This window comes from Phocoena sinus, chromosome 2, assembly GCF_008692025.1.
Source record: "Phocoena sinus isolate mPhoSin1 chromosome 2, mPhoSin1.pri, whole genome shotgun sequence".
NCBI lineage: Eukaryota > Metazoa > Chordata > Mammalia > Artiodactyla > Phocoenidae > Phocoena > Phocoena sinus.
In genome coordinates, this window is record NC_045764.1 from 89713052 (window position 1) to 89737484 (window position 24433).

A 24433-nucleotide genomic window follows, 5' to 3' on the forward strand; every position below is an offset into this window, starting at 1 on the left:
AGGCTGTGCCTCTGCCTGCAGTCCTACATGTACCACAGAAAGGCCAACTGGTGATCACACACAGGGAAGTCACTGATGGGGCCAGACTTCCCCAGGCCCAGCTCTGGGCGTGCAAACCCCCTGATGATCATACCTAAGAGCCCAGAGGACAGAGGCTTCTCTCCAACCCATCACCCCCAAGAAGCTCCCACGGATGGTGAGATCCACTAAGAAACCTCTTGGCAGGAACACCTTGCACACATCCTGTACCACTTTCAGGTGCCCAAGGAAGGAACTCAGTATCTGACTCAGCCAAGGCTTTAAGAGAGGAAAGCCAGGAGTGAGAAGTGGAGGCTGTCGGAGTATTGATATGCTGCTTCACTACAGCAGTGGCTGCACCAGAGTACATCTGCTGCCTTCGAGGCACTTCCCTTGGGTGATGAGCTCCTGGCCAAACCACTTCACTGCTGCCCTCCCTGAGCCCTCAAGGACCTCAGTGTGTGGAGGCAGACAGCGAAGTTGGAGACCTGCCTACTACCCAGGGATGTGGGTCCTCTATTTTGGCTTCTGTACTCCAAACTCAGACTTAGATCATGTGCAGAGGACAGTTCTGGGAAAAGGCAAATATCCAATAAATCCTATCTGTCTCCCCCACTCCTAACCTCTGGCCCAACCAAGTTCCCATGGGCCTCCTTTGCTCTCCCAATGGGAGCAAAATAGGAACCAGGAAGGAAGAGGTAGGACTGTGCTACACAGAAATGAGACTGGGATGGCCTGAGGACCAGGGACTGGGGATCCAGAAGTGACTTCATATCAACATCCACTGTAGCCAAATGTGGATGGCAAGAGGAAGTGGCTGGAGCTGTGTCCCCTCTCTCCTTTGACATCTGTGGGGCAGCCTCCCCTCTGCCTGCAGGATTCTTCTTCCCAGCTCTCCACCCAAGCTGAGAGTGCTGGCTGGGTGGAGTCCTCAGTACTGACTGCTGCCACACATGAGTGACAGAGCACACAAAGGCCGGCAAAGCCGGCCAAGCTTGGAGAGCTCGTGGCGAATTCATATTCTTGTTTCTGGAACTGATTCACCGAATCAACACTCACTGAACACTCAGTGGAGGTAGCGAGAGAACTGAATTACTGGGCTTCCTGCAGCCCCTTCCAAACAGTGGAGGGAACACTTCAACACGGATGCAGAGGTGGGGGAGCCCCAGGGCCGGCTCAGTGCCACAGACTTGGGCCCTCTCGCCACCTGGAGGACTTGCTGGCAGCTCACCCACACCACTCCCTCTCTCACCAACCATGCTCTCTGCCCGTGCTTGGGAAGCTGTGAAACATCACAGTAGGTTGAGAGCATGGAGGGATTTGGAAATGGAGTGTTCCCTGAACTGCTGTTTTCAATCAGCCCATTCACTCTTTGTAATTGCCCTCATGGAGGTATCATGAAGCCCATTTAACAGGCCAGGGAGTGGAAGCTCCAAGACACTGACTTAGAAGATCCAATCACCATTGTGAAATGTGTCACATGTTTTTTGTCCTTGATAGCCCTACCTTTCCAGGAGTTCCCACTGCAACTCCTCTTTTTCAGGCTCAGTGGCTTCCTCGCTCCACCAAATCACAATCAGAGGGAGAGTGGCTACTTGTGAATTTAACATAGTGAGTCCACCTCCTTCAGGGGCATTTCTATTGGAAAACTTACAATCTAGAAAGGGAAGAGTCTTTCTCATTCCACATTCAAGGAACTTTGGGCATCACTGAGCTGGAAAGAGTTTCAAGAAAAGGGAGCTGGCAAGTTTGGCCCTACCTAAACAGGACTCAGAGAAGGAAGCAGTGTGGCTCCTGAGTGTGTATTTGTGTTGTGTGTGGACTCAGGATCCCACCCTCCTCCAAAGATAACATGAGAAAAGAAAAGCAGTGTGTGACCTTGAGCAAGTTACTTGATTTCTCTATTTCCTTAGTTGTAAAATAATTATATTTGGCTTGCTGTGAGGATTAGAGATCATTAAAGTAAAATTTCAACAGTCAGTGAAAATTGTACTTGATGCAGAAAATGCATCACTCTCAAAAATCCCAGATGCTTCCTTTTGTGAAATGGGTAACCTAAGTCGATTCCTCCCTAAACAGGGCCACAAATGGTGGCAGCAGTCGAGTACTACAAGCAGAATTTGTTACCCAAACCAGTTTGAGGAATCCCAGGCACTGGTTACAGCCTTCCCTGGTCACAAGAAAACAAGAACCTCTTCAAACTCATCCTCCACCCCCGGCAGAAGTGAGGGATTAGACTGTAGCCCAAGTCATGTCACAGCTACTATATCCTCATTCTTGACTAGTAATCTCAAAGTCACAAATGGCATGATGTGATTTGGATCCAAATCTCACCCAGGAAAACCCCATGATTAAAATAGATAAGGTTGGAACTATCATTCAAATGGACAGAAAGGTACAAAGACCCTTAACTGGCTCTGAGAAGGGAAAAGGTTTTTCGCTCATAATGGCCAGAACTAAACAGATTGTCTAATAATCATCAGTGAGCTTTGAGCCTAGGAGGGCATGCTAACCCTGTGGGGTGGGTAAGACAGATATACTGACCAAAACCTCCTGGGCTAGTCAGAAGCGTGATTTAAGGTCTCCCATGAGGACTTCCTGTGGCTGTCCTTACGTAGGCGCCTCCTGGTTGCCTAGTGACAAAGGAGCCTGCAGTGGCTGCCTCTGAATGTGCAGAAGAGTGGGGGTGTGGCGCATTGGGAAGGCAATTCTTCACCTTGCAAAATAAGTTACACAGAATTCTCAAGAGTTGAAGAGGCAATTCTTCAAGCAGAGCTGAAAAGTTCCTTGTCTACTTCTACATTTGAGGGATGCAAGCTAGCTGTATCTCACATGGGGTTTCAGTTTTATTTGCTTGGTTTTTAAATTATCCTAGAGTCCCTTATTCTTTTATCATCATACCAAATAGCACTTATGTCTAGAAGCACTGTATCCTAAAGTAAAACTGTTCACAACCTTTCATCCCCAACCCTGAGCTGCAGATTTTTGTGAAAATCAGGTTCTGGGCCAGTTAAGTCTTGATAAAGTTGCAAATGGTCTCTTCATAACTGAACCCTCATCCCCCATCTGGCCACAGTCACAGTAGAACCAGGAACCCAATGGGCAGATTTCTCTCCTTACACAACTTCCGGGCACTCCAGGAAGAAGGGGAGTCCTGGCACCTACCTGCCAAGCTCTGCTCTACTTGCCGAACTTTGATCAGCACGAACAGGTCATTCTGGCTACAAGTTCTCCCAAATTCTCCCTACCTGTGTGTTTCTTTTTTAAAATAATTATTTATTTATTTATTTTGGCTGCACTGGGTCTCTGTTGCTGCACACGGGCTTTTCTCTAGTTGCGGTGAGTGGCGGCTACTCTTTGTTGCAGTGCACGGGCTTCTCATTGCAGTGGCTTCTCTTGTTGTGGAGCACGGGCTCTAGACACATGGGCTTCAGTAGTTGCAGCACATGAGCTCAGTAGTTGTAGTTTGTGGGCTCTAGAGCGCAGGCTCAGTAGTTGCGGTGCACGGGCTTAGTTGCTCTGCAGCATGTGGGATCTTCCCAGACCAGGGATTGAACCCATGTCCCCTACACTGGCAGGCGGATTCTTAACCACTGCGCTGCCAGGGAAGTCCCTCCCTACTTGTGGGTTTTTTGTTTTGTTTTGTTTTTATTTATTTTTGGCTGCGTTGGGTCTTCGCTGCTGTGTGCAGGCTTTCTCTAGTTGCGGAGAGTGGGGGCTACTCTTCGTTGTGGTGTGCGGGCTTCTCATTGCAGTGGCTTCTCTCGTTGTGGAGCACAGGCACTAGGTGCGTGGGCTTCAGTAGTTGTGGCATGTGGGCTCAATAGTTGTGGCTCGTGGGCTCTAGAGCGCAGGCTCAGTAGTTGTGGCACACAGGCTTTGTTGCTCCGCAGCATGTGGGATCTTCCCGAACCAGGGCTTGAACCCCTGTCCCCTGCACTGGCAGGCAGATTCTTAACTAGTGCGCCACCAGGGAAGTCCCCCTACTTGTGTTTTTAAGGCACACCAACTCCTCTGTGTAAGCCTCTCTTTTTATAATGAATTATTTTAATTATTCTTACTACTCAAAAGAAACTTCCACCACTGCCCAGCCAACCACTCAACCCCCAAGATGCTGAGCGTGGGGACAAGGGCAGAGCCCAATTCATATCATGGATTCTGGTCCTTGGGGTCGCACTTGATCATGACTTTCAACCCCAATCCCTTTTTGGATGTTTCAAAGGCCTCCAGAGCTTTCTCCAGAGGAAACCGATGGGTTACCAAGGGCTTTACATTCACAGACTTGGATGCAAGCATTGAAATCGCCATCGGCCACCTGGAAAAAATCACAAGCATCACACTCAACCTTCAGGAGGAAAGAGGGAGGTCCCCAAAACTACCCAGCACAAGGTAAGTTTGGCCACATTTGTTTGTAGCTCTGTGGTTCTGCAAGGTCACTTCTACAGGCCAACAATGGGGAAAGGATCTTATGACTTATAATTCAGGAGTACAGAGTCTGTTCCCAAATGTGCCCTGTCTGTCTGCAATGTCTGCCATGAAGCCTAGAATTCCTTTGGCATGAAGGCATAAGGCATATGGAAGCCACTGTGAAAAGGCAGATAAGCCTCCAGTGGGGAAACCCAGGGTGATCCAATCATACCCTTTAGCAGCTTGGCTTGGCAGAGTTTATTGGAAAACTAGCACTCTGCTGAGGGAATGGTTACAGACTCTAAAGATGGGAGAAAGGGCCACTGGTGGGGAAGGTGGTCCTGGACAGAGTGCCCCAGCAGGGGAGAGGATGGACCCACAGAACATGAGGTGGGATTTATCAAGACCCTCTCACTTCCCAGGGTGGGACCTGGGGATCTGGAGTGAGAACCAAGGAACTTGAGTTCTTGCGGTTGTCCTGTTTCTCTCCTTCTTCCCTTTAAAGGGGGAAAATGGAGATCTGGCCACTTAAAGAAATGGAAAAGAGAGGGCCTAGACAATGAGTGGCAGACACCCAAGAAGAGCATGTTTCAAAATCCCGCTCCCTCCCTCTTTCCCTACAGCCCTGTCAGCTCTGCCCTCCCATTCTTTAACCACAAGTGAATGCTCTATCTTTGGATCCTTATCATAACACACGGATGTCAGTGTGGCCAGGGAGTGCCCCACATGAATAAACAGGCAGAGACTCTTGGTCCCAGAGGCCACCTAGGGCCTTCCCTGGACTTGCTGGCCACTCGCCACCCTGGCTCACCCACAACATACTCACGTGTTGCAGTATCGAAACACACCCTTGATGTCCACCTCCCTGGTAGCTGCGTGCACTAGGGGCACACTGGTCATCTCAGAGCCCAGCCCCACAAGCACCAGCGTCCCACCAGATTGAGTGGCCTGAAGAAGAGGTAAGAACAAGAAAACCAAGAAGATGAGAAAATGCAGACCCCACTCACAGTAGCACTGTTGCCATACAAACAGGTAAGTATCCAAAAATTTCAGAGTATGACTCTTTCTATACTGCTGGACTCTTCAGCATGTTAACCAAACTCAACAGAGCAGCAGAGTAGACAATGTCTCCTTTAAAGATCCTGAAATAATACACTTACCAGTGGAGGCACAGTGGGAGCATCTTCTGCTGTCCACAACATCCCAGGAAACAGCAAAGGTTCTCCAGAGAGCAATGAGAATCTCCCCTACAACCATCGCTGACCCTTCAGCAGCCACTGAGCATCTTTCAAATGTTTACTAATTCAGGGGGCATCTCTGGTGGCACACTGGTTAAGAATCTGCCTGCCAACGCAGGGGACACGGGTTCGAGCCCTGGTCCGGGAAGATCCCACATGCCGCGGAGCAACTAAGCCCGTGCGCCACAACTACTGAGCCTGTGATCTAGAGCCTGTGAGCCACAACTACTGAGCCCAAGTGCCACAACAACTGAAGCCCACGTGCCTAGAGCCCGTACTCCACAACAAGAGAAGCCACTGCAATGAGAAGCCCGCACACCGCAACGAAAAGTAGCCCCGTCTTGCCGCAACGAGAGAGAAGCGCGCATGAGACAACAAAGACGCAACACGGCAAAAATAAAATAAATAAAATAAAATAAATAATAATTAAGAAAAAAAAAAAAGCTTTACTAATTCAGTACCAGATGTTGGTGTCAGCCACTTCCTCCTCCAGAGTTCTCCCCACAAGACAGAGTTTCAAACCTCTAACGGACCACCTTCTTGGTTAAAAAAAAACAACTACCAAGCACTATACCAATGGGGAGGGCTATAGGACTTCTGTGGTTTAAAAACTGCCTTATATGTGCAGGCTGGCAAGTAGAAATTTTTGTTCCAGAGACATTCTCCCAATGGTATCAGTCATAATGGATTCATCAGTTTCCTCTTTGAGTGGGCAGAGAGCAAAATTTTCCCCAACAATCTCTACATAACTTCACATGAGTGCTAGGCCTGCTCCAGAGATTTTGGGGGGTCATTGTGCTTGATGATGTGAGGGACAGAAAAATGGGCAATTCATTCATGCTAAGTTTTCATTACAGTTAACAGCAGAAAGCACTTACTGGGACCATTCTAAGTGCTGAGCAATGGAGCAGTAAGACAGCAAACATCACAGCTTCTACCTCCGAGGGGAAGGATACACCCTGGAGAGAGGGCTGTAGTGTGGAGGTGACTCCCAGCATTTGTACTTTTGAGCTCTGGGACCCTAGACGGTGCTCTCTCAGCCATGGGTTCCTCATGTGTGAGAATAGGACGATGCCTCCCCCTCAGCAGGGCTCTTAGCAGTGACAGTCACAGTGGCTGGCACTAGGATGGGCTCAATGTTTGGCATGTTTTCTGTTTTTATTGAAGCACAGTCACTTACAAATCACCTGTGACATATAAACACTGTCAGTAAGGGGGAGGGTATCTCACAACTGAAAAACATTGCTGTCCTCATTGGAAAAGTGTTGGGGGAGGTGTTCAGAATCGTGAGGGAGCCACAGAATACACTAAGAAATTTTCCAGGAAAACTGTTGCCCATTCAGCACTTCCTCTCCACCTGGTGAGGAGGAAGAGGAACCTCTTCCAAACTGGTCATCCCAGGCTGTCAGGAGGCCAGTAGCTTATTGACCACAGGCAAAGGAAATCTCAGACCACTGTTTTGTTGTTGTGACTTCCACACCAAGGAGATGACATCAATTCTACCCTAAGCATTTGCTATGTCTCCTCACGAACATTATCTAGACATCACATGGCAGAAAGGTGACTCTCAGGTATGTCCATAAGGTGCCTCTGCCTAACCTGCCCCTTGGCAGAGTGACCTGTAGCATTCTACAGCACCTGTCATGCATGATGCTCCACTCCCCACTCAGGACAGGCACTGACTTCAGGCTGGTGAAGGCCCTTGTGTCACATTTACCTCCACGCCCACCTCAGGTAGCCTGGCAACTGGGCCCCCACCATCAATAGTTGGAGATATCAACCTGTTCTCAGATGTTCTCCAGGCAGGGCACAAGAGGAAGGAAGGACTTGTACTAGGAAGCCATGTCTTTTACTGCCTCTCTCTTGAGTGGGGGTCACTGACCTGCTGACATCTTGAAAACAGTAGACACACCTTACTGGTCAAGCCCTCAAGGCGTCTGGCACAAAGCCAGGCATGAGGCAGGAACCCAAGACCTGCCATGGGTTGAACATAGCTCCACTGATCACACACAGACCCATCGCCCTCTGGGTTTTGGTTTCTCTTTGCCCCTTCCCACATGGTGACCACTGACTGTCTCGGACAGTGGAGCAGAGAGCTGGTTGATTCCAGCTGGAACAAGGTTAGGGCAAAAGTGGCACCTGCTCCTGCCTCTCCCGCTGCTTCCTTGGCCCCCGGTGCCATATGCATCTTGGTAGGAGGAGGGGAAGGCAGCTCTGCCTGGGTGTGCCAGGCTTGAGGGCCGTGCCACACAGCTCGAGGGATCAGGTTTTCCCAGAATGTCTTGCACGGTGGACAGTGCCCTTGTGTGTGACTGGCTGTGACTCAGAAGGAAGGAAGAAGCATGTGCTGCTGTGGGAAAGCAGTTTGGGAGACAGGGCAGGAGTGCCCAGCAGTGGCAGCTACCGATGCTCTCCCCAGCCCAGCCCCTCCCACCCTAGCACTGGTTCCTTGTCCCCTCTATCCCTTCCTCTCCAGAGGAGCCAGATGGAGTAAGGAAAGCCCAGGCACTGGAGCAGTGCGCTCAAGGCGAGTCACTGGGCCGCTCTCCTTGTAAAATGTGGAAAACGAGAACTCATTTTCAGGGCTATTATACAGATTAGGCATCATGTTTATAAAGCACACAGCAGAAGACATGGCCCACGGTAGAGCTTGGAATCTAGTTCTTATTCTTTTCTTCCTTCTTTTCCTCATACTTTGATTTCTCAGTTTCACTCCTCCCTGCCCCTCCCCCTTCAACATCCCATAAATTACTGGTGGGTTGCTGATGGGTAACTCAGGTATTGGCAGCTTATCTGTTCCTAATTCTGGGAAAGGACAGTAGTAGACAACTGTGACACTGAAATATCACCTCACCTTTGTGACTAACTGAATTAACGACTGTTAGTTTGTATCAATGACTCAAAGACTACAGTTTTCCTCAATAAAGCAAGATAGGGATTTCCCACACTCAGCTAAGGCATGCTTCCTTGTTCCTTCTGTTGATTTTTTTTTTTACCAAGAGCGCTATTTTCATGACCACAGATGTGATCATAACAGCAATCCCATCCTAAAGGTATGGGTCACTTAACATCTGTCAAGGCCCATGTATATCTGTTACCTAGTTCGAAGTTCACAATAACCCAATGAAGGTGCTAGGGAAATGTCACTACCTCCACAAGAGAGATAAGAAAGCAGTTAACAAGGAACTACCTGGTGGGGGGAGGGGTGGTCAACATAGCAAATCAGTGGAGAAGCTTGATCCTAGGAATCCTACTTGGTTCACTACCCTGCGCTGATTCCCTGAAGCTGCCTACCAGCTTAGCTACCCTTATTCCACTCACGTATATGCCCGCCTGGATGGAGGTCTCCACCCCTGTGCACTCGATGGTAACTTCTGGCTTGCACCCCAGCAGGCCTTCCACTTTATTGGCAATTTCCTGCGGGCTCTCGTTGGAGATCTGGAGGAGGAAATCAGCTCCAACTTCCTTGGCTTTAGACAACCGAGAGGCTGACAGATCTAAAGTTGAACAAAAGTTTCTTTCAAACTGAGAAACTGGATGGTGGATTAGGGAGAAAAAATGAAGGTGCAGATTCCAGTGGCAAGGAAGCTCTGGTGTAGCGATGGTGTCGCTGAGCCCAACACACACACTCTCTAAACACACCCTCACACATAATCTCTTAGATAACTTCTCAAACATCCACATCCTTCTACATCCCCATACACCCCCATACATACCACACAGCTCTACACAGCTACACACATACTCTCTCACCTTCTCACACAAAACACGCAATGACACCCTTCTGCATCCCCACTCCCCTCATATATCCCCAACACCCCATATGCCACACAACTCTACATGCTCACTCACACACTCTCACATATAACCTCTCCTCATACATACAAACACTCTCAGATACATTATACACACACACATTCTCTCTCACAGATACCTTCTCCACACACACACACCCTTCTATACCCCACACGCTTCCATCATACCATGCTGCTCCACACACACATACCCACATGTCCTGTCAGAGAACCTCTCCTCACACACACGAGTGTCTCATACCACATACCTCACACATAAACATCCTCTTATAAACACATCACATACCCCACTAACACCACATCACACACACACACGCACACACCCCCTCTGAGCTTGGTCAAACAACCCAAGGGCTGAAACTCTTCTTAGGACCAAGTGGGCAGTATAAGCATCTGAGGTCCACACATAAAGCACCAGGTCCTCTTCTCTGAAGCAGCCACCCTCTCCCAGGAGCTTCAAAAGAGTCTCCTCCTCAGCCCTGACTTGGTCATCTCCTGGGTGGGCTTTTCAACCCTGGAACCCAGAAGAAAAGAGCAGGAGCCTCGTTAGAAACCCACTACTCCAGGAAGGGAACAGGTCTCATGTCCCTGCTCCAAAACTGTAGGCCCAGCTGCTTCCATCCCAAGGAGTCTTAAAAAGAGGAAAACCTTACCAGTCACCACCACTTGAGATGCACCCATTGCTTTGGCCACGAGCAAACTGACCAGTCCAATTGGCCCTAAATAAAGCAAGAAATAGGAGACATTTGTGAAATATCAAACACCAGCTCTCCCCCTTGTCTAGGCCATGGACAGGAACTGTATCTTTTGAGTACCTCTAGCATCTATCCCAGTGCCTAACATATAGTGAGACCTTAACAACTGTTTGTTGAATGCATGACTAAATGAGTGCATGAGGGATTGTCCTCTACCTGGAATCTGCTCCCAGTGCTGGGCTCCTGTTCTCTCTTTGACCCCCTACCTTCTTAGAACCCAACATGCCTCCCCAAGGTGAGACGTGTCCTTTCAGGTGCCCTCTGAGGACCACCTTGGAGGGTGTCCTAGGTTGACCCAGCTGCTCAGGCAGCTCCAGGATGTCCAGGTGCCTGAGAATCAGCCCAAAGACCACCTGCTTCCCCACTTTATAGGCACACTAGATGGTTTTAACGCAAAAACCAGACCACAAATAAGGCTATGCAGAATATCTTTGAGGACTTGCTTTTCCGACACTCCCCTTGAGAATAATTTAGTGAGTTCGCCCAGAAAGCAAAACACTGAGAAATACCTGAAATAACCAACAAAGGGGTGATTAGTTAAGTAAACTACAGAAGGATACTAAACAGCTATTAAAAATTATGTGTCTAACTCTTTTATCTAATGACATAGAAAAATGTTCACAGTATATTAATTTTTTAAAAGAGTAGGTAAAATGAAGCATATTCAGGATGATCTCATGAATTAAACAAACAAAACCAAAAACCAAACTGAAATATTCTACACCAAAATGTTAACAGTGGTTCTCTCAGGCTGATGGGTGTGTGTGCACATGTGTGCAGGTGTGGTATGTATGTGGTATGTATGATTTAACTTCTTTTTCTATGGCAAAAAAGTATTACTTATGCAGAGTTTTTAAAAAAAAATCTGTCATGTGAATCCTACAGTCTGCTGGCTCATTGAGGCAAATCTTCTACACCCATCACCCTGCTTAGGAAGCCCTGTAGTCACTTATTTGGCCCTGCCAAAGAAAATCAGTCACAAAGTGTATGAGGATTAACTCAAAATGGATTAATGACTTGAATATAAGACCTGAAACCATAAAACTCCTAGAAGAAAACATAGGCAGTAAGCTCCTTGACATCAGTCTTGAGTTTTTGGATTTGACACCAAAAGCAAAGGCAATAAAAGCAAAAATAAACAAGTGGGACTGTATCAAACTAAAAAGCTTCTGCACAGCAAAGGAAACATCAACAAAATGAAAAAGGCAACACGTTGAGTAGGAGAAAAATATTTGCAAATCATATATTTGATATGGGTTAATATCCAAAATATATATAAGAACTTGCACAACTCAATAGCAAAAAGCAATCTGATTGAAAAATGAGCAGAGGATATGACTAGACATTTTTCCAAAGAATACATACAGATTGCCAAAATAAACATGAAAGGATGCTTGACACCACTAATCAGAGAAATGTAAATCAATACCACAAAGAGATATCACTGTACACCTGTTAGCATGGCTATTATCAAAAAGACAACAAGTAACAATTATTGGTGAGGATGCAGAGAAAAGGAAACCCCTATGCACTGTTGGTGGGAATGTAAATTGGTACAGACACTACAGAAAACAGTGTGGAGCTTCCTCAAAAATGATCCAGCAATTCTACTTCTACTCAGAAGTGGAATTTTATCCAAAGAAAATAAAAACTTACTCAAAATGTTATCTCCACCCCCATATTCACTGCAGCATTATTTACAATAGCCCAGACATGGAAGCCACCTAAGTGTTCACCAATGGATGAATAGGCAGAGAAAATGTGGTGTGTGTGTTTGTGTGTGTGTGTGTGTGTGTACAAAATATTCCATAGATATGAAGCTGAGCTCATAGATATGGAGAATAGATTGATTGCCAGAGGTGGTGGTGGCAGCAGTGAAATGGATGAAGAGGGTCAAAAGGTACAAACTTCCAGTTATAAAATAAATAAGTCCTGGTTATCTAATGTACAGCATGGTGATTATAGTTAATACTGTATTGCATATATGAAAGTTGCTAAGAGAATAGATCTTAAAAGTTCTTATCATAAGAAAAAAAAAATTATAACTGTGTGATGACATGTTAACTAGACTTACTGTGGTGATCATTTTGCAATATATACAAATATCAAATCATTATGTTGTACACCTGAAACTAATATAATGTTATATGTCAGTTATACCTCCATAAGAAAATAAAAGTGTATGAGGAATACAAGATCACACCCACAAGGAGTGAAGCATGTTCTTTGGGTCACCAGAAGCAGTTAGAAGCCTAGATGATTCAGTCTGAGGCTGCTAGGCTTGTTCAAGCAACTGGAAGCAGGGGAGGAAGAAGGCAGCTAGCTGCAAGCCAATGTGGGCAGAGTGCTGACTCACAGTGGGCTGGACCCCACTCCTTCTGCTGGTCATAAGCATGGGCTGCCTCATTCTGGAAGGACCAGGAGACCAGTTCTCTAGGATGATTTGAAAGTTCCAAAAGTTGCCCTTCCCTTTACTACCAAAAATATCTCCCTAGTTTCCTGTCAAGGGTTGAAAAATAATCCCAAATTGCATTCTTTAAGTGAACAAAAGGGTTATGTTGCCTAGGAAATAACATTGGTTACTACCATGCCTGCAGATATTTATCTAGCAAAGTGCGTGTCATTGAAGGAATGGGACACTGTGATCCTCCCTAACCCGGAAAGATTCTAGGACCAATTTCATCCCTTGGAGGGGGAATGAAATGGGCAGAGGGATCCCCACATTCCCCTTTAATGAACTCACAACCAGGGTGTCATCTGTTTCTTACCAGCTCCGCACACAAAGACCTTGTGCCCCAGGGTGACTCCAGCTCGCCGGCAGGCATGGATCCCCACAGACAGTGGCTCAATCAGGGCCCCTTCCTCAAAGGTGACATTGTCAGGAAGTCTAAGGAGTCATTCAACACACTTAGTTAGTCCCTCCGGGTTAACAGCAATAACAATAGCTAATATTTATTGAGCTTTAATTTATGTGCTGGGCAATGTGCTAAGCAATTTACATACATTCACTCATGTAAATCCTCAGAATAGTTCTGTGGTAGATATTATTATTCCCATTTTACAGATGAGGAAACCAAGCCTTGGAGGATTAAATGACTTGCTCCAAAAATTCAAAACCAGTGAGTACTGAGAGGCTTAAAGGGTTTGAACTGGAAGCCAGATATGTCTGATTCCAGAGCCCATATCATACTGCTCCCCTCTGAAAATGCTATCCAAGATAAAGTGTGGTGTGGCTGTCATTCATAGATGAAAAGTTCATTCACAAGGGTTTAACTTAACACCATTCCAGCATTTCATCTGCTTCTCAAATTTATAACCTTTCTGGTTTCGTTTAAGCAAACAATCCAGACTATCAGCAGCTTTGCGAAACAGTGATTAGAAGCTGACTTCACTCTGTACATTGTCTCCCATATTACACACTTCAGAAGAACCACATCTGATAGCAGCAGCTGCTTGGCTGTCCCTGGATTGGTTAAGCAGATTAAGTGCTGTGTTACCTTTGCCACTGGGTTCTTGATTTTCACTTCCCTGTCCACTGGCACCTTGACCCTCTTAACCATCCCACTGATGAAGACAGCAAATATTTGCATAATGCTTTACAGATTTAGAGAGCTTTCTCCTCCATGTCTCATTTAATCCTCACCATGAACTTGTCAGGCAGTAAGGGCAGGCTTTGTTGTTGTTGGTGGTGTTTTTTTTTGGCCATAAGGCTTGCAGAATCGTCGCTCCCAGACCAGGGATTGAACCCAGGCCCTTGGCAGTGAAAGCCCAGAGTCCTAACCACTGGACTACCAGGGAATTCACGGACAGGCTTTGTTTTAAACTTTATTCTACAGAAGCAGAACTGAAGCTGAAGACATTGAGAGACCTGCCCAAGGTTACAAGGCTAGTGAGCAGAAGAGCAAGACTTAAACCCAGATCTCCTGATTCCATATCCTCTGCCTGTCCCGCATCGGCTGCCTCTCGGTACAAGCAGCTCCGTAGTTAATATCTAACTTCTGCTAGCTCCCCACTGCCCAGTATTTATTCAGCACATCCACAACCTCCACACGCAAGAACGTGAAAACCCTCAAGTTCCAAAAAGAGAAAAAAGTGGCAGCCAAACCATGTGCTGATCCCCATGATCCTTCTGTTCCTGATCCTCCACAGAATAAATAACAAGGCCTGCATTCGGCCTGACTGGTGCCCACCACCCCTTTTATCTCCCCTCCCCTCTGCTTCTCTCATATCATTTCCCACATGCCAATCCACTCTCTTGCTCTGACTGTCATCATCCCTTCTACCCACCAAACCTACCCCATCAATTCCAAATAAGGGGGAAGAGTTTGAAGTGAAATAATGAAGATTCCCAAACTCTCTCAAGGACCCTCAGTCACACACACTCTCTCCAACAGTCCTGCCTCTTCACATTTGGGCCTCCCCCAAAGCTGGTGCTGGGGCTAAACAGAGGGTGGCCTGTGGTCAGGAACTGTGTGCTCCTCTCATCTTCTGCTCTGACTTCCCTTTGGAATAAGAATACCAGGGAGAAATGGGATTGGGGATGGTGATGAGAGAGGATTGTTACGTGGGAGATTATTCCACTGATTAGGCAGATGCTGCCTTATCACACATGCAGCCGTTGCCAGAGTCCTGGGGTCCAGCCCTTTTGCCACTGACCTGGGGAGAGTTACTGGGTCCTCCTTCCCCAACCTTGTTCAGTGGAGGTTGAGGGAAAGGGGATGAGTTTCTTCCCGGCCCTAATTGTTCATGATTTTATAAACACCAGAAAATGACAAAGCAACTTGGTGGTTTTCACAATGGGATCCAGGAAATAGGAAAAAGGGTTAAAGAATGATCAAGGGCTTCCCTGGTGGCGCAGTGGTTGAGAGTCCGCCTGCTGATGCAGGGGACATGGGTTCGTGCCCCGGTCCGGGAAGATCCCACATGTCATGAAGCGGCTGGGCCTGTGAGCCATGGCCGCTGAGCCTGTGCGTCCGGAGCCTGTGCTCTGCAACGGGAGAGGCCGCAACAGTGAGAGGCCTGCGTACCGCAAAAAAAAAAAAAAAAAAAAAAAAAAGAATGATCAAGAAGCCAAGGGGGAAGCAGGAAGACAGAAAGAAAATAAGGTGGGTCGGAAAATAAAGAAGGTGTGGCAGTGTACAAATCTGCACAAAGAGAAACCAGAGAGAAGGGTGTAGATCCAGGGCTGGGCTGAGGACATAGATACAAAGTACCCCAGGAGAAGAGGAAAGGTAGGGGTTGCATGTCCCCTAGAGGCCCTCCACAGCCCTCCCCTTGCCATTGCCAACCAGAACACTTCCTCCCACACCATTCCCTGCAAACCACTTGCACCCCCAACCCCCGACCCCGATTCCCAGTGCAAGCCTCCTTTTCAGGCCTATCCCTGTAACATCCACCAGATACAAGGCCATAGCTATGACACATCATGGCACTGTTTACTGAGCTCCTCTTCAGTGCCAGGCCTCGTGCTGAGTACTCAATATGCTTTTCCCACTGAATCCCATCACTAATTCTATGCATTTCATCATGGCGATGCTATTATTTCCATTGCACAGGAGACTGAGGTTACAAAGTTTAAGTATCTTGCTCAAGGTCACACAGCTGGCAAATGGGAAAGACCAGTGGTTAGTCTCAAGCTTTACCGCCATGCTCTTCTGCCTTCCACGAAACACCTGTTTGCCACTTTGACTTGGAAAGGACCCAGAAAAAGTGGGAAGATTCAAGAACCACTTGCTCAAAGGTGGACTCTGCGCAGGTAAACTGCTCTCTCCTAGAGTGCTGACTTAAACTCATCACGAGGTCCCTGGCCTGTGACTCCTCTCAAGGCTTCCAGTAGACACTAGAAAACTCAGATCTGTCAGACCGCCCCTGTGACTGGCACCTGGACTTCAAAAGACAAGCCCCATCCTAGCCAAAAGAGTGACTGCCGGGGCCAGGCTGGGGTAGGAGGAAAATGTGCCTGGTCGGTTCAGAAGGAAAGCAGCATCCCAGAGCTCCATGGGCTGGGGCCCATGCAGAAGGTATAGCCCTCTGCTTCTGCCAGACACAACTTCCCCAAATCACTTTGAGAGTTGAGGTAGGGTACTGAGCACAGGGCAGGAGCTTGAGAATCACAGCCACCCCAGCTTGACTCCTGGTTGTGTTCTGTGTTCAAGCCAATTAGCCAGTTAGCCTTCTCCTGCCTCTGCTGACTCTCACACAATACTGCAATACTGGTGCCCACCTCGCCATTACAGTTATGAAAGTTAAATAAGGCATGCAAAGCACTTATTAGCACAAGGCCAGGCACGTAATAACAATAATTGTGGGGACATCCCTGGTGGCACAGTGGTTAGGAATCCATCTGCCAATGCAGGGGACAAGGGTTCGAGCCCTGGTCCGGGAAGATCCCACATGCCGCAGAACAACTAAGCCCGTGCGCCACAACTACTGAGCCTGCGTGCCACAACTACTGAAGCCCATGCGCCTAGAGCCAGTGCTCCACAACAGGAGAAGCCACCACAATGAGAAGCCCATGCACTGCAACGAAGAGTGGTTCCCGCTCAACACAACTAGAGAAAGCCCACGCACAGCAACAAAGACCCAACGCAACCAAAAATAAACAAAAAAACAAACAATAATTGTGACTTTATGTGCATTTCCTTATTCAAGAGATTAAAGGAGACTGAAGCAGGGCTTCCCTGGTGGCACAGTGGTTGAGAGTCCACCTGCCGATGCAGGGGACACAGGTTCATGCCCCAGTCCAGGAAGATCCCACATGCCGCGGAGTGGCTGGGCCTGTGAGCCATGGCCGCTGAGCCTGTGCTCTGCAACGGGAGAGGCCACAACATTGAGAGGCCCGCATACCGCAAAAAAAAAAAAAGAGACTGAAGCAGAAGAAGGTTAAGTCATTTCCTCAAAGTCACTCACTAGGAGGCAGTGGATCCAGGGTCCCAAAGCTCAAATTGCCCTGGCTCCACACCACAGTAAATCCTAGTTGTTGCCAAGGTTTCTACTGTTACAAGATCTCTTTCTCATCGCTGCAGTGGAAACCAATAATGGAGGACAACTACAATAAATTATCTCCAAGATGGCTGGAGAGGAGTGAGTGATTTCAGCAATGGTTTTCTATTATGGCTCTATGTGAGGGAAAGTTAGAGTGAAAGACTAAAAAGCAAGCACTGTGAGTCAGTCTTAGCCGTAGTCAGGCTACCCTCCCTCAATGCCTCCAAGAAGGGCAGGCCTGCCAAGGGATGCCTCATGTCTAGAATTATGAGCTAAAAAGAATGAAGAAATCACTATAGGAAACTAGAAGAAAGAGCACCAAACAAACATTGGAGAAGAGGTCCCAGGTGGCACAGCTGGGCCATGGGCACTAACTTGTAGCAGAAGTTAGCATTGTGCTTGTAGAACCGGCAGAGGTTCCCGTCATCAGGGGGCGTGGCACAGAAGAAAATGGTTGGTGACAGATTGTATCGGCCAATCTTGCAGAATTCATCAGCTTCTCGGGGAGCACCAGGCTCGATGGCAACACGATCACCTGGGGGGAAAAAAACACACAGGCGGGGCAGAGATGCTGTGAAGAGACACGTGCTCATGGACAGATGCCAGCAGGGGAATCTGGCCGAATGAGCCTCCCTCCCCACTGGGGACCCAGGGTACGCCAGGCAAGCCCAGCTCATTAGTGCCTGCAAAGGAAATACCAAATGCAGCACATACACTCTGGAAGAAAATGACCAGTCCGCCTCTTCACAGGCTAGTTTGGCCTGCCTGCTCTTTTATTGGCTCATGGAGCAAGCCAACTTGCCCCTCCAGCTCCACAGCCACCTCCCAGCTTGGGAAACACACAACCAGTCCCATCAAGCCAGGTTTAGTTCCCATTTCAAACTGCTGTGAAAGAGGTGGCTAGTGTGTGGAATTTGCAGGCATTTTTTGCTTCACCTGTTTTGATAATATGCTGAAGGGAGTCATAATGATGGCATGTTTTATGTTCAGTCTCCTAGACAATAACTGATTCCTGGTTAGCAGAACCACTAAGGCAAATGACCCACAGAGGCCTCAGACTCGGGTACAGCAGAGTAACTTTCAGGCTTGTGAATGGCCAGCTCTATTGTACTTCTATTCTGTGTCTCACTATGCCCACTTGGAAACCCAGCTTTAGAATTGGCTCTTGCATCTTCTTAGTATGAAAATTTTCAAATGTACAGCAAAGTTGAAAGAACTGTATGGTGAGCACACAGATGTTCTCAACTTGGTTTCTTCAATTAACATTTAGCTACAAATTAATCTGAAACTTAACCTTCAAGGTAACTGGGACAATATGCTTGTAGAAGTGTTTGCTCCCCTTTGCTTTTATCATCAGTGTACCTCCTTAATCCCCTTCTAGCCTGATTCACTTATCTTGTTATGAGAATAGTGTGTAACTTTGTGGCTGGAGACTTGCAAAGAATGAAGATAACGAGAAATTTTATTCTCAAAATAGTGACATATTACCTGCAACCACAGATTCAATATCAGCCCTGAGAATAAAGATCCTTGGTACTTAAAAAAAAAAAAAATTAACTACATTCACTTTATCACATATCCATCCCATCTATCCATCTCTCTTCCATCCATCAATTCATCTTCTTTTCTAATGCATTTCAAAGTAGGTTGCACACATGGGTACACATCACTCAGCTTCCTATCATTATACTTCAGCTTGCATATCATTAGACTTCAGAACTTGTTTATGGTTCCTTATTAAGGTAAAGTTTAGATGCTGACAAAATGCACAAATATTAAGTAGATCATTAGATGAAGCTGATAAAGGCATTCACTTGTGTAATGTAAACTCCCATCAAGACAAAGAACATTAACACTACCTCAGAAATTTCATTCCTTCAAGTCCCTTCCCAGCCAATCCCCACCCCACCCCCAGAGGGCGTACTAACAGAGTTAGGGCCCACCTGTGCCTGAGGACTGTGTTAGGAGCCTGAGAAGAACCTGTGAGAGGTCTGCCCTTCACCAAGCAGAGACATGTTAAGCTATTTTTATAAGTCTTTTGTGTTCAAAGGACTTACTGGATAGTGTAGTCCTGGTATGTAGTAAGTACACATTAAAAGTACCAGTAGTGATGGTGATTGTAGTAGTAGTAACATATAGTAGCATTAATAACAATCTTTATTGAATTTATCATTGTTATAATTATCTGAGGTGGTACTATCACAGAGGAAATTCAAACAATAAGATAAAAAGGCAGGAGGATGTGACCAAGATGGCAGAGTAAAAAGAACCTAAGCTCACCTTCTCCCATAGGCACACCAAAATTACATTTACAGAGTAACTATCAATGAGAACTAGCAGAAAAGATTTTCCACAACTAAAGATATGAAGAAGGAACTACAACAGATGGGTATGAGGGGCAGAGATACAGTATAGTCAAGACCCACACCTCTGGGTAGGCAACCCACAAACAGGAGAATAATTACAAATGCAGAGGTTCTCCTCCAAGAGAATCCAAGGTCAGAGCCCCACATCGGGCTCCCCAGCTCAGGGGTCCTACACTGGGAAGACGAATCCCCAAAACATCTACTTTGAAGGCCAACAAGACTTTTGTACAAGACAGCCAGAGGGGGCTGTAGGAAACAGAGACTTCACTATTAAAGGGCACTCACAAAATCTCACACACTGAGACCCAGCACAGAAGCAGTAATTTTTTTTTTTTTTTGTGGTACGCTGGCCTCTCACTGCTGTGGCCTCTCCCGTTGTGGAGCACAGGCTCCGGATGCGCAGGCTCAGCAGCCATGGCGCATGGGCACAGCCGCTCCGTGGCATGTGGGATCTTCCCGGACCGGGGCACGAACCCATGTCCCCTGCATCGGCAGGCGGACTCTCAACCACTGCGCCACCAGGGAAGCCCAGAGGCAGTAACCACTTGCTAATCTTGGAGAGCTTCCCAGAGAGGCAGGAGGTAAATGGGACTCCTTCTGGGAACATAGATGGTGGCAGCAGCAATTTGGGGGAGCCTGTTCTACCACAAGAACACTGGTGCTAACAAGTGCCATTTTGGAGTTCTCCCTCTTGCCTATTAGTGCAAAGGGCTTACGTGCCCACCAACCAGTCAGAACCAGTCCCCGGACCCCACAGGCTGCACAGCCAGCCATGCCAGGACTCAGCCTCAGCTACCAGTGGCTGGCAGCCTCGGCACAAAGCAGGGCATGGCCGCCAACTAGGCCAGGAACCAGACCCACCAACCCACAGTAGTCAGCATGCCACAACAGAAGGCCCCATGCTGCCCACATAGGTGACACCCCTCTGGTGACCAGAGGGAGCGTGCTGCTGGCCCCACAGTATATCTCCTACATCAGTCTAATTCTCTAAGATTGGGAAATGAAACTGATCTAACTAATGTATAGGAATAAAAACAGAATTGGGCAAAATGAGGCGGTAGAAGATTATGTTCTAAACAAAAGAACAAGATAAAACCTCAGAAGAACTAAGTGAAGTGGAGATAAGCATCTACCCAATAAAGAGTTAGTTCAAGGTAATGATCATAAAGTTGCTCAATGAACTTGGGAGACGAATGGATGAACACAGTGAGAAGTTTAATGAAGAGTTAGAAAATATAAAGAAGAACCAAACAGAGCTGAAGAATACAATAACTGAAATTAAAAATAAATACACTAGAGACTCTGGTGGGGCTAATGGCGGACTCTGGGAGGGCTCACGCCAAGGAGTACTTTCCAGAACTTCTGCTGCCAGTGTCCTTGTCCCCGCGGTGAGCCACAGCCGCCCCCTGCCTCTGCAGGAGACTCTCCAACACTAGCAGGGTAATATGGAAAATCAAAAACTGCGCTGTACCCCTACAATCTTCCCTTGAGCTCCCTCCCAAATTTCCTTATAATAGTTTTAGAAGATTTGCCTTTCTGAATAAAGTTATTTACTACTCCATCTGACTTTTATTTTCACGTAGGATACGAGGTGGAAGTATACATCACTGAGTTGGGACTTTTCTTATTTTTAATATAAGAATCGAATGCTATAAACTTCCCCCAGACACTACTTTAGTCACATCCCACAACTGTCATTGTTTTTTTTATTACCTTTAATTTCAAAAAAATTTCTTTTAGTTTACTTAGTGACTTCTTCTTAGACATGTGGTTTATTTAGATGAGTGTCATTTAACTTCCACATATTTGGGAGTTTTCCAGATATCCTTCTGTTATTGATTTCTAGTTTAATTCCATTATGATCAGAAAATGTATTTTGTATGACTTAAATTCTTCTAAATTTGTTGAGGTTTTATTTCCCAAAACATGTTCTATCATGGTGAATGTTCTACGTGTACTTGAAAAAAAATGTGCATTCTGTTGCTTTTAGGTGGTATGTTCTAAAAATGGCAATTAGGTCAAGTTGACTTTAGTATTATTCAGGTGTTCCGTATCCTTTCTGATTTTTCCATCTTCCTGTTTTATCAGTTTTTTTAGAGAGGAATACTGAAGTCTCCAACTATAAATATAGACGTGTCTATTTCTCCTTTCATTCTGTAAGTCTTTCCTTGGTATATTTTGAAGTTTTACTGTTAGGTACATCAATATAGAATTATTATGTCTTTCTGGTGAATTTTTGTAATACTTCTCTTTATCCCTTGTAATATTCTTTGCTCTGAATTACAAGTTTTATGATATTAATATAGTCACTGGCTTTCTCTTGAGTAGTGTGTGCATGCTAACGTTTTATATATTTTTATTTGTAATCTATTTAAATATTTATATTTTAAAAGGGGTTCCCTATAGACAACATTTTTTAATATGATCTGACAATGTTGAAACAGAGCAGGACCCTACTATGGTCCTTCTCCCCATGTCCTCAGCCTGCCTTTTGTCTGTGGAAAAACTTCAGCCAAAGAATAAGTTTAACGAGAGAAGTGAGAAAATGCAGAAACAAAGGAAAACAGTCAAGGGAGAACAAATAATAATAATTTAGTCATTAAGCATACTCAAGGAACTTTAGTTCCTTCTCAAGGGCTATAGGTAATATTCTGAGCCATATCCTGTGAGCTGTCTTATAGATACTGAAACCCCCTTCCAGGTGGAAAGTATTAACTACATGACGACCAGACTGAAGCCATGACATAAGCTGCCACAACTCCGAGAACTGGCTTCAAGGAAATGGGAACAAACCGACCCTGGAACTGAAGCCTAAATGTACTTAAATCAAGATGACCCTGATCAGACCACCTCCTGATTAGTTTCAAGATGACTGTCAGAGCCGACTGTGTTGTTTTTGCATGTAGCCCCCTCCCTCTGTCTATAAAAGCTGTAGCCAACTGATTGTCAGAGGGAGGAGTCGGCCTTTGGACAGGCGTCCGCTCTCCCCCCCCTCCCTGCACCTTGGTTGCCTGCATCCAAAATAAAGCAAGCTTTCCTTTCCACCTAAAACAAAACAAAACAAAAAAACACTAGAAGTAATCAACAGATTAGATGATACAGAGGAATGGATCAGTGAGCTGGAAGACAGAGTAGTAGAAGAAAAAAAAATTCTTTAAAACAAGGATAGTTTGGGACTTTCCAGGTGGCACAGTGGTTAAGAATCTGCCTGCCAATGCAGGGGACACAGGTTCGAGCCCTGGTCCGGGAAGATCCCACATGCTGTGGAGCAACAAAGCCCGTGCACCACAGCTACTGAGCCTGCGCTCTAGAGCCCACGAGCCACAACTATTGAGCCTGCATGCCTAGAGCCCGTGCTCCGCGACAAGAGAAACCACTGCAGTGAGAAGCCCACGCACCACAACAAAGAGTAGCCCCCACTCGCCACAACTAGAGAAAGCCCCTGTGCATCAATGAAGACCCAATGCAGCCCAAAATAAATAAATAAATTTATTTATTTATTTATTTATTTTAAAAAAACAAGGATAGTTTAAGAGATCTCTGGAACATCAAACATACTAACATTCACATTATAAAGGTCCTAGAAAAAGAAGAGAGAGAGAAAAAGGCAGAGAACTTATTTGAATAAATGATAGCTGAAAACTTCCCTAACATGGGAAAGGAAACAGATATGCAGGTCCAGAAAGTACAGACTCTCAAACAAGATCAACCCAAAGCAAAACTTAAAGAGAAAAGGAACTAGTGACATACAAGGGAACTCCTATGAAACTGTCAGCTAGCTGACTTTTCAGCAGAAACTCTGCAGACCAGAGAGGAGTGACATGATATATTAAAAGTAATGAAAGGGAAAAATCTACAACCAGGAATAAGAATATTCTACCTGGCAAGACTATCATTCAGATTTGAAACAGAGATCAAGAGTCTTCTAAGCAAGCAAAAGCTAAAAGAGTTCAGCACTACTAAAATGGCTTTACAAGAAATGTTAAAGGGACTTCATTAAGTGGAAAATAAAACCACAACTAGAAATTTGAAAATTATGAAAGGAAAAATGTTATTGTTAAAGGCAAATATACAGTAAAGATAGTAGATCAATCACTCATAAAGACAGGAGGAAGGTTAAAAGACAAAAGTAGTAAAGTCATCTATATCCATAATGAGAAGTTAAGGGATACACAAAACAAAAATATGTAAAATATGATGTCAAAAACATTGAACATTGGACTGGGGGAGTAAAAATGAAGGATTGTTAAAATGCATTTAAACTTAAGAGATCAGCAACTTAAAATAATCACATGTATATATATATAGGTTTTTATGTATATAAGTATTTATGTATATCCTGATATCTGGTCTCCTCAACTATACTGAAGCATCCAGGGATCATACCTTCTCAATATTCTATATCCTCCAAAGCACTGGGCACAAGGCTGGACCCACTGTAGATGCTGATTAAGCGCTTGTTATAACTTAAATTTAGAGAAGCCCACTTCCTATTATGACTTATATTTAGAGACCTTGTCCCACAGGTAAGAACCAATCAGTGGCTGTTGGAAGCTATGAACCTTCCATTTTGGGATAACCCTGCAAAACTTCAGTGGCTTTCTCGACTTCACTGATGACAAATGGAGGGCCTGACTTAACATTCCCAAATGAGACACATGTCTAGCTTCTTCAGAGCTAGTGGATCCCTCGCTATGCAGCCAGGCTCAGAGAGCCTTATAACACAGGACGGCACCTCCTGAGAACTCCCTCCTTCCCCCAAATAATCCATCATCCCCAGGCTATTAAGTGGCCTCATCAGGAAAGGAAGGTTAAAGCCAACAGCTGGCTATTCTAAGACAGCTTGGATT

General features: G+C 45.9%; 1 protein-coding gene across 1 annotated transcript in view; it reads right to left on the reverse strand.

Annotated features, from left to right (window-relative positions):
• Positions 1-4037: 4037 nt before the first annotated feature.
• The window catches only part of SORD (sorbitol dehydrogenase), a 35438-nt gene continuing 15042 nt past the window's right edge, over positions 4038-24433 (reverse strand). Inside the window, exons 4-9 of the mRNA XM_032624364.1 lie at positions 17593-17752; positions 13002-13120; positions 10132-10197; positions 8985-9160; positions 5252-5373; positions 4038-4333 (exon numbers count right to left, since the gene is read on the reverse strand). Of these exons, the coding sequence (XP_032480255.1) occupies positions 4168-4333; positions 5252-5373; positions 8985-9160; positions 10132-10197; positions 13002-13120; positions 17593-17752 (809 nt within the window). The 3' untranslated portion in view covers positions 4038-4167. The remainder of the gene's footprint in view (positions 4334-5251; positions 5374-8984; positions 9161-10131; positions 10198-13001; positions 13121-17592; positions 17753-24433) is intronic.